General features: G+C 42.2%; 2 protein-coding genes across 2 annotated transcripts; both read right to left on the reverse strand.

The window, feature by feature from the left end:
- Positions 1–981, reverse strand: LOC100727275 (olfactory receptor 2T3-like). Its single transcript, XM_013143263.1, has one exon. The coding sequence runs from the start codon at positions 979–981 to the stop codon at positions 1–3; it is 981 nt and encodes a 326-aa protein (XP_012998717.1).
- Positions 982–6,067: 5,086 nt separating this feature from the next.
- On the reverse strand, positions 6,068–6,976 carry LOC100726994 (olfactory receptor 14A16-like). Its single transcript, XM_003479516.3, has one exon. The coding sequence runs from the start codon at positions 6,974–6,976 to the stop codon at positions 6,068–6,070; it is 909 nt and encodes a 302-aa protein (XP_003479564.3).
- Between the last annotated feature and the right edge of the window lie 3,991 nt (positions 6,977–10,967).

The raw sequence follows: 10,967 nt of genomic DNA on the forward strand, positions 1-10,967 counted from the left end.
TCATTCCCCAGCTTTCCCTCTTGCAGCACTCCTGAAGCTCGCTCTTGGCTGAACCATGCTGCTCAGGGCCCTTGCGACATCCTTGTTCTGCAGGCTGTAGATGAGAGGGTTCAGCACTGGCGTGATGATTGTATACAAGGCAGACCCCATCATGTCCTGCCGGGCTGTGTGGTAGGGGCTGGGAAGGATGTAGAAATAGAGGGTGGCTCCATAGAATAGCACCACCACGATTATGTGTGAGGAGCAGGTGGCAAAGGCCTCGCTGGGGCCTTTGGCTGAGTTCGTCCTTTGGATGAGGCACAGGATCAGGGTGTAGGAGCCCAAAGTGACCAGGATGGGGACCAGGATCATGAGCACGCAGCACAAGTACATGAGCAAGCTGTAGAGGCAGATGTCAGAGCAGGAGAGCTTGAGCAGGGCGGGGGCTTCACAGAAGAAGCTCAGGATTCTCCTAGACTGACAGTAGGGGAAGCTCAGGGTGATGAGGGCGATCAGCAGGGCATCCAGTATCCCCACACACCGGGAACTGTCCGCCAGCAGTCGGCACACCCTTGGGCTCATCAGTAGTAGGTAGTGGAGAGGCCTGCAAATGGCAGCATATTTGTCATAGGCCATCACTCCTAGGAGGAAGAACTCAGCCCCAGCCAGGGTCAGGTAAAAGGACATCTGGATCTCACAGCCCAAGGGGGAAATTGTGTGATCTCCAGTGACCTGGCCCACAAGCATCTTGGGCACCGTGATGGATATGTTTAGGAGGTCCATGAGTGACAGCTGGCTGAGGAGGAAGTACATGGGCGTGTGGAGGCAGAGGTCCAAGTGGATCAGGGCAATGAGAATGGCACTGCTGGCCAGAGCCAGCAAGAAGAATATGAAGATCATGGTGTAGAGCAAAGCGGCATGCTTGGTGTCCATGAAGAGCCCCACAAGGATGAAGTCAGTGCTTGAAGTTTGATTCCATGTAGTTAGACTCCCCAAATTCATGTCTGCATAGAATTCTCACCTGAGGAGAAACAGAATCAGGATTTTACATCCACTGTATGCATAGGACTCTACTTCTGGTGAAGCATGCAATTCATGCTATTTATACAAATGTTGGGTTAAACTGAGGTGGGATCACAAATTCAGACCTCAGAGAGGTCAAGCTGGACTTTGGCTACTAGGTAGAGTGAAATACAGATAGACCTTGGGGCACCATGAAGTGACTATGAGTTCCAGAAAGAGACAGTTGTCTGCACTAAGTCTTATTTATTTACCCCAACCTGGGAATATACAAAGCCTGGCTTTAGGAATGATTGGAGACTAAAGTCAAAAACACATTAAGTCTGTGACAGGAGTCAAATTGCTGTATTTGAGAACTTCCACACCCAGTAGCTCTTGAGGCTCAGTGACAGAAATCCGCTGAGGCAACTAGCAGCATTAACACTGTGGAGGGTACTGAAACCCTGCCTGAGGTTCCCTGGGAACCTTGCACCCTTTAAACACCTTCCTCCATCACACACCTCTGTTAGAGCCCCTCCCATCATGCCACCTTCCCAGCTGCTCCTCACACCACTGAGTTCTGTGAACAGAGCAGTCAGGGGACTAGCACTGGATGGGACTAGCAGCTGCCCTGGAAGAACAGCTCCAAACACAGCCCTACAGCAAGGCAGGAGGGGCAGGGCTTGCAGGACCCCAGGAACTACCTCGAGACCCAGGGATTTCTTCATTAACTGTTCTGCAGACAAATGGTCTTAGAAACTACAGAAACAAGAGATGCAGATCCCCTAAATATGAACTTTGTATTTAGTTGTAAACTGACTCAAGTGTTCATTTTCCCTTTTGCAGACATGATTTTTTCTGCCGTACTTTCTGCAGTGTCCAGCATTAAGGACAGCAGGATGTGTTAACAGCTGTTAAGCTGCAGGCCCCTACTTCTTTGAAGGAATCCCTCTAGTCTTGCATCTCAGTTACTTTGAAAACAACAACAACAAAAAAACCCTTCTGTAAATCCACAACTTTCCTTAGGAACTGCTCAACCCAAATGCATCTATTTTAAATTTTTAGTCAAATAGCCTGAGTCCCTCTTGACACAACTGTGCTATAAACTCTCAAAGGACAGAGGTATTCTAGAGCACCAGAGAGTCAGGAGCCCCAGGACAAACTGAGGTGTGGAGGGGGCTTGGCATCACTGTATCCCAGCTTTGAAGAGTGCACAGAAGCAGCAATGCACAGCAATAGGAAACGCAATGCAAAAAAGACACCAGGGTTACAGGAGAAGTTAGAATTACAGGAAAGAGAGCAAGGAAACAGGGCACGCTGACCCTCACATCTCACCTGCTGAAGTCCTCCAGAGACTTCTCAGTGAGCCACCCTCCAGCAAGTATCAGACAGGCATAGGGCACAGACTCCTCTGTCCCCTCTCCTGCTCCTCCAGGGGCTGAGTCTGAGCCAAGCTAGGCAGATGCTGCAGCGTCCTGAAGCTGGGCACTCAGGTGTAACTTTAGGAGGCAAAGTGGAAAGTTGCATCACGGGCTCCTTTCTTTGGGGAACTGAGGTGAGGTCTTCTGTTTAATGCCTTGTGGAAGCAGGAGGAGTAGTGACTTTTTTCCTTCACCTATTCCCGGTGCCATGTGACTGCATAGTCCCAAACTCCTCTACATGTGTGGTCCCGCTTTCCTCATAGCAGTGTAGGCACAGCCTCATGGACACAAGTGGCTAGAAAATTGTGTGATGTCCCTGTACCAACCTCCACCAGGAGTGGGAATGCATATAGCTCACATGCAGTAATAATGAACATAAAAAATAAAAATTGGAAAAAACTTTATTATTACACTCATTTATCACTGTGGTATGGTGGCTTTAATTCAGGAAGTTACCAAAGAGAATAGCAGCGTCAAATGGAACCTCTAGTTCTAGATTTGTGAGGAATCTTAACACTGGCTTTCTGCCAACAATGAACAAGGGTTCCTTTCTTCCCAAAGCCCCACCACAATTTGTTATTAGAAGTTTACTTGACATTAACCATTGTTTCTTGGGAGAGAAGTAACCTCAGTGTTGTTAAAATTTTTCATCTCTTGAATGACCATGGATGTTGAATTTTTTTTCATTTACTTAATTGTCTTTTCTATTTCTTCGTCTAACAAGTGTCTATTTATCTTTGATGCCCTATTGTACATTGGGTCTTTAATTTTGAGGAACTCTGACTTGTTTGATTTCTTTCTATTCTAGATAGTAACCCTTTGACTGAAGAACAGGTGGCAAACATTTTTTCCCACACTGTGAAAAAATGTCTCTTCACTGTAGTGGTGATTTCTCTTGCTATGCAAAAGTTTTTTAATGAGATGAGATTGCAGGTGATTTTTGTGATAGTTCCTGTGTGATCAAGGTTTTGTTCATAAAGTCTATGCCTATACCACTGTTTTAAGAGTTCTATCTATTGTATTTTCCAACAAACTTAGTGTTTCTGTTTTATATTTAGATCATTGATACATTTTGATAATTAATTTTTCCAGTTTGTCTTATCCTTTATTGGATTAATGAATTTTGTGTTGCACAAAAGCGACTCTTCCTATGGGAGCATCTGCTCCTGGGTTCCTTTGGTTCTCCTCAATCTGTAAAGTGTCCATGCTCACTCTCTGCAGCTGTAGTTACAGAGCTTCCCATTGAGAAGGAGTTCCTCTCCTACCCCTCTGCTCCTAGCAGCCTTCTTCCCATAAAATTGCATCTGCTCAAATATTGCAAAGCTTGATGATTTCAAAGCTTTGAAAAATAGAAAAAAAATTTGTAAGTGTGCATGTGAAATATCAATACTGTCCTTTTGTTAAAAATGACTTGAATGGAGACACTGAACATCACTAAATATCAGGAACCTATAAAATATAAATTAAACCCAGAATGAACGGCAATCTCAACCCAATGGGAGTAACCATGATAACATATAACTTGGTGAGGTTGTGGACAGAGAGGAACATTTATTCACTATTTATGAATGTAAATTAGTGCAGTCATCAGGGAAAACGCTATAGAGGATCCTCAACAAATAAAAAATAAAAATAGTGCATGGTCTAGAAATCTCACTACTAGGTATACAGCCAAAGAATTAAAGTCAGCATATTGAAGACTCCTGCAATCCCATGTTTATTGAAACTCTATTCACAATACATAGGTTACGGAATCAACCTAAGTGGTGGAGAAGTGGATAAAGAAAAAGTATGCACCATAGGATCCTAGCCAGCCCTAACAAAGTGCAACATCCTGTCATTCACAGGTTGGCTGACACACCTGGAAAACAATAAGCAACTAGGCTGGGCACACAGAGACCAATACTAAATGATCTCACCCACAGTGGAATCTGAAAACCTTGATCTAATGGATATTGAAAATAAGATCATTTTTTAAGCCCCACAGAAGACTCTACTCTCACTTAGAGATCAGTGAACATGCACACAAATTTAAATATTTCCCAAATTCTTAAAAACATATAAGCTAAATGGAATGCTCTACAGATTGCTGTGATATGAGAAACTTTTTGAAAAATAGTTTAGTAACATTGACTTAAAAATGGATATGATTTATGTGTTATCTGCATTAAGCATAATACGGGCATGAACTTTTATTCTATTTGAGTTTATTAGTTAAACCAATATTCTACCTATTGAAGGTTTCATATAGTAGTTATAAATTTAAAATACCTATAAATGTCTGACTGCATATTTAGTGACAAAAGAATTGCTGGAGTCAATTGCTTCCTGTATACCAGGCACAGCAGTAAGGCAGAGCAAGCAAATGCAAAATAAAAACTATATTTAACATTTTTAGCTTTGTATTTCTGTGATACTTGCCTAAAAGTGAATGTACTGGAAAGCCAGTCAACAAGAAAATAACTTGATAAACCATCAGTTTGTATAAACAGTAGGTGCTTCTGAATCTTTGAATACAAATTATAAGTTTAGTTTATTTACGAAAACAATCCAGAAAAAGATTGGATGCTGCTGTCCAGGTTTTAATGTTACATTCTGTGTTGAGTGTTTTAAAATACATGATACACAGAAAAAATATTCAATAAATTTGATAAAATTTTCATTTTTACATTGCTTGTTGTATTGCATTACAAAAATTGACAAAATTCAAATTTTGGTCAGTCATCCTGTCTTTAAATGATTGTACTGGTAAGTGATAAAATTGTTTATCTCTTATGTTCCACAGCAGGAAAATAATTGTTGCTGAAGAAGAAAAGTTTACATTTCCATAGTCTGTATTTGCATAAGGTAAATGTTAGTATAAATTAAATTTTAAAAAATTGTGTGAAGATCATAGTATTTTGTTATTTTCTATACCACCCATTATATGATTCAGCACAATGATACTGATAACAATTCCAGTGATTACTTAAAATTTTGCATGTATTGAAGTAAGCAAATATTCTTGTGAAATGATCAATCACAAGGTTTTTAACCACGGTTCTTTAAAGTCTTCATTAATCTACAAATAGTTTCCTTAATAGCTCTTCTGACATTTTCCTAAAAATTCTTGCACCAGCTGTAAGTCAGAGCCTTTCATCATCAGTAAAATATAATTATTTAAGGCAAAGAAAGGAATCACGGAATGAGATAAATTCATGAGCCAAGGTACCACTGTGTAACATAAATTAGCTTTTTGGGTCTTTAGGGTTCTGTGGTATTTAGCACATTCACAGGAGCAGAACCATCATTGCTTTCCAGGGCCTTAAATACCATAATAAATCAGCTCACATGAAACTTCAGATCTCCTGGGCTAAGAATGACCACAGGTTTGGTTTGTCTGGGAGAGGTCGTTTGTCTCTGATTTCTTGGAAATCTGTTTGTTTACAGCCTGGAGAGAGAGAATATCCCATTAGGGTCACAGAAATAAGGTGAACCTGTATCTGCTCTATCACCATGGCCATTTGATTGAACATGAAGTGTACTTTCCAGCTACACTTCAGAGGTGTGATGAGATTTTCCTGAGACCTCTCTAAAAATCTAACATTGCTACTAGATGAAGCAGCTTGACTGTTCAGAAACCTGTGTCAGGGAGTGGAAAGATTGCGATGCACGAGGGGAAAGATCCTCTACTGTGCAGGGTGACCCCTGCTCAGCCACAGCCTTCTGAGTGCCTTCTGCATGTCCTTGTTCCTCAGGCTGTAGATGAGAGGGTTCACAGTGGGGGGCACCACTGTGTAGAAGGCAGAAACTAGCAAATCCAAGAATGAGGGAGATTTGGGCAGGGGGCGTAAGTAGGCAAAAAACCCAGAAGACAGAAACAGGGTCACCACCAGGAGGTGAGGCAGGCATGTGGAGAAAGCTTTGGCCCGGCCCTCTCTGGAGGGCATCTTCAGAACAGTGGAGAAGATATGGAAGTAAGAGACATTGATGAACACAAAGCAGATGAGGTCCAATAGGAGGCTGAGCCCAATGACTATCAACTCCCTGATGTTACAGACACAGGCAAGGGAGAGCAGCTGCGGGACATCACAGAAGAACTGGTGGACCTCAGGCGGTCCACACATGGGCACAGAGAAGGTAGCAGTTGTGTGCAGAACTGCATTGAGACCTCCGCTGAGCCATGAGGATGCTGCCATCTGTTCACAAGCTTGGTGGCTCATGATGGTCTGGTATCTGAGAGGGTGGCAGATGGCTATGTAGCGGTCATAGGACATGACTGTGAGGAGAGCTGTCTCCGTAGTGGCTAAGAGGAAGAAGAAGAAAACCTGGGACACACACTCAAGAAAGGAAATAAGGTTTAGGTTCATCAGAGAGTTTGCAATGGACTTAGGAACAGTAATGGAAATGAGGCACAGGTCCAGGAAGGACAGATTCCTCAGGAAGAAATACATGGGGCTGTGCAGGCGGGGGTCCTGCATGGTAATGATGATGATGAGGAGATTGCCCAGCAGGGCGGCCAGGTAGATCACCAGGAAGAGCACAGCATGCAGCACCTGAAGCTCCCAGACAGTGGAGAAGCCCGTGAGGATGAACATGCTCCCCCATGTGGCATTGTCCATTTCTCTGGAACTTTGATCTGTGAAAATAGAGCAAGCAAAGTGAGACTCGACCAAAAGTCCAGACTGTTTGGTTTTCTTCATTTGTCTTTCCGCAGCTCACATTCACATCTGTCAGAAAATTTGAGGTCAGAGAAGATGCCAGGAAACCCCCATGGAAGCCACTGAACCAGAGAAGGGACACTGCACATGAGGCTGGGAATGCTGTCCTTCCAGAACTGTGTGCCTTGGGATTTAATCTAAATGAAGTCTATAATCAGTAACTGATGAAACAGAATCACACACACATAGTTTGGGTTAAAATGGATTCTTAGAAGACAATGCCTGTGTTTTGTAGCTAGGAGTCTGAAGTCCAGTTTTCAACTGACTCATTTTGTAGTACTGTGACTTCGATTAAATTATCTGAATAACAGTTTAGTCAGGTTACAGTCAGTGTTTCTCATTGGTTAATTGTTTTAGTTCAATTGACTGGTTCAATTTAAGGTACTGTACCTAACATGGGCTGACGGTGTAGCTCACTGGTAGAGCTCATGGTCAGCACCTGCCCGCCCCTTGGTTTGGTCCTCTGCACCTAAACAATCTGAGGACCAAAGGTTTTTATTAAATGTTCAATGTTCCTTCCTTAAAGCAATGTTGACAAAGCTGAAAAACTTCGAAAACTGGCAAGCAATAACAAAAGAAATAAGCTGAGTGTCTTATGTAGTTGCTTTTTGTCTTTGAACTATTTTACAATTCCATAAGTTGTAAAAAGTTGTTAATAATGCAAATTAATAAGAAGACTCAATAGATAGTGAGCAAATTAGCCTAGTTTCCCAGACTGTAACACTGAAAAACTGTCAAATATTCTTTGTGCTTTTGTTGTTTATTTTGTTTGTCAGAGAAATTCCAATGAGCTAAGCTCCCACTTAATGCAAATCACTATTCTTAGGAATGCATGTCTGTGCATAATTTTCAGTCTTTATCTGTCCTTACACACGTGGTACTTTGACTTCTCCTCTGAAATTCTGAGATATCTTTCCAGTTCCCTGATAATTAGTCATCTAAATAAAACCCTTGATCTGTGTATTTTGTCAAAGACACACCACATTAGTACATTTTATGTGTAGGAGAGCCATAAATTGTCCTATGTGTACAATAAGCAATAATTAAATCAAGGTAATAGACTTTTGTATCTCTTTCAAAATTAATTATTTCTATCTGTTGGAAAATATTATACACTTGGAACTATTCTGAAATATATTACAGGCTGTTGATGACTATAGTCAACTTTTAAGGCAAATACCACCTGTTTCTGCTTATTTACTGATCTTACAAGAGGAGAGTGGAATGGTTCTTGCCTAAAACTAGAGAGGGCGGAGGGGAGGAAAGTGGTGGAGAGAGGAAGAGGGGTCAGCAGAACTCGCTTTGGGGTTTCATAGCCTGTGCTCACGCTGAATTAGTGTGAAAGTCACTATCTCACCCATTTTGTAAAGATATTTTATTGCCTGACCCAAATAACAAAACTTTCTCAAGCATTTTGAAAAATTTCAATTGATGTGAGAAAAAATAGCCCAATTTTTGAGAGATAGCAATGCTGGAAAACTATCAGATATTCTCTGTGCTTTTGTTGTTTATTTGCCTAAATAGTGTGTTGATTTTGAAATGGGCCACTTTCCTTGTCTAATGTAATAGTCACATTCATTTATTATATGTCAGAAACATTAAATTATCTGCGAACTCCCCAGCTACAGCTGTGAGACCTATCAGGAACTATTCTGTCACTGATGTGTTTCTAGGGACATACAATTGATTACTGGGGATAAGAAGGCCTCCTTCTCTTTCATAGCTGCTCTGCTAGGTTACTTTTGCCTCTGTTTCTCTGCCCTTGAGTCTTTGCTCGTCCTCTTTCTTTCCTGTCTCTGTGGATTATTTTATCATCTGCATAACAGAATTGTAAATATCCCCTATGTTCTCTCCTGAGCTGCTCTGCTCTCTTATCTTTCTATTCCTTCCCCTTTTGTCTCAGAGCAGGGAAAGCTTCCCTGCTTCACAAGGTTATAGTACAGCATTGCAGTATCTCACCCTGGGAGCACTTGCTGAGATGAATCTATCACTCAGGTGTGATGACGTCTGGCAGAACCCTTCATGACACCAAATCAAGCAGACAGACCTGGGGTTTTTCATAATTGTGATACTGATTTGTCAGGATCAGCTTTTTTATTGTTCTCGAAAAATCTTCTGTGTCTATAGATTTTTCTCCCTAAATTTTCCCTTTCTCATTGTTCAACTTTCATGTTCCAAACCACACAGAAATTCATCTAAAGTGCTCATGTTGATCTTGTGAAAGGGTACACACATTACGGGGAAATACCAGAAGCTCACATTCTACTAGACATGGTTAAATACAACTCCACAGAAATTACAAGACAACAAGGTCACATGGGGGAGGCAGCATACCAACACTTTAGAAAGTAAGTGAACATCAAATAGTGGCTTTTCAAAATGTATTCCGGCAGTCACAGTGTGCACAATGCTCCTCACCCTCCAGAGCATTCTCTCATGGTCTTCTACACAGCTCGCTATTGGACTACTTTGCCTCTCCATAAACTTCATGCTTCTTAACAGAGCTTTCAGTATGTGCTGCCTTCCATCTCCCAATAGATCCTTCCTGAATCTGTCTCATGCTTCCTGTCAAACAAACAACCACAGCAAACCATTCAGTGCATGGCCCCTGTGACCCAAAGTCAGCTGAACCTTTCCTTTCTCCCTGTTAAGGACCCTCTTGGAGAGTTACAAGAAACAGCAGTTTCCCACCAAAGTCAGCATTCAGCAGAAACAGCTGTCCTCAAAATAGAGCCCTGGGTTTGAATCATCTGGGAGCGGGATGGAAATAAGTGTAAACCCTGGCCCAGCTCAGACCCACAGAATCAGCTCTAGGAGAGGACCTCAGAGTGAGCCTCCTGCTCAAGATCACAATCGTGCTGGGGTCTGGTATTTGACAAAGGGAAACCTAAACGAAGGATGAAAGGAAGGAAGCAGAGGACAGACCTCTGACAGTAGGACATGGATCTGAGACAACAAGGGTGAGGGGTGGGGGCAATGGAGAGGGGAATGGACAGAATAAAGACAGGCTGATTCCTGGAAGCTAATAATCTTAGTGAATGTGAACACTATGTGCCGTGACAGGAGCTAAGATTAATAATATCCACAAGAATGAAAATGGGGATAAGGGAATTGGAGGGGAGAGTGAAAAAAATCATGCTGTATTCTGTTCACATGCCTGGCCACAGGATGACTGTAAGTGTAAGCGTATACTGCAAACATGCACTAGGAAAATTTAGATTTAAAAAATATCAACATTTATAAAAAGATCTTGATGCAGGGTGGCATCTGAAAACTACATGCACAGAATAGGATGGTGTGTAAAGTCTCTGCCTCTTACTGGGACACCTTTTGCATTTTCTCCTAAAAATGTCCCTTGCCCTCAAAAATGTTCCTTTTGCCTTTTCTTCAATTCTACTTCCTATTTCTACTCTAGAATTTCTAGCATTCCAAGTAAATTCTCAAAAACAAACCAAAGTTCCCCTGGACTTCTGAGTAAGTCACTTATCTTAATTCCTAACCCCTTGTTGTGTGATTACTCAATTGATAATAAAATCATTTCCTGGTAATATGCAATTATGGACAACTATACAATATGCAAGATGGCATTTTCTATACCAAATGGGGCAGACACCAAGTGTGTCATAGGGAATCAAAGTGGGGTTGACTTAGGTCAACAATACAGAGACAGATCCTTGGACAGTGGTCTCCAGGAAGGGGCCATCACCCCTCCTAGGGAGCTGATGAGGGCAGGCCCAGTGCACTGTGCCCTCTGGGGCTGCCGAGGGGCTCAGAGAGATGAGCCCTCGTGGGGAGGTCTCAATTTCCTTATGTCCTCATCTAGGCTCCACTACTCAGCATGTGAGGGCAACCTGGCGCTTAACTCTTC

Source organism: Cavia porcellus, unplaced genomic scaffold (genome assembly GCF_034190915.1).
Source record: "Cavia porcellus strain 051 isolate PalLab524CR breed Dunkin Hartley unplaced genomic scaffold, mCavPor4.1 scaffold_2, whole genome shotgun sequence".
Classification (NCBI taxonomy): Eukaryota; Metazoa; Chordata; class Mammalia; order Rodentia; family Caviidae; genus Cavia; species Cavia porcellus.

What these genes read in the sequence shown, in the direction of transcription:
- LOC100727275 (XM_013143263.1), bottom strand. Translation starts at nt 981, where the DNA reads ATGAATTTGGGGAGTCTAACTACATGGAATCAAACTTCAAGCACTGAC.
- LOC100726994 (XM_003479516.3), bottom strand. Translation starts at nt 6,976, where the DNA reads ATGTTCATCCTCACGGGCTTCTCCACTGTCTGGGAGCTTCAGGTGCTG.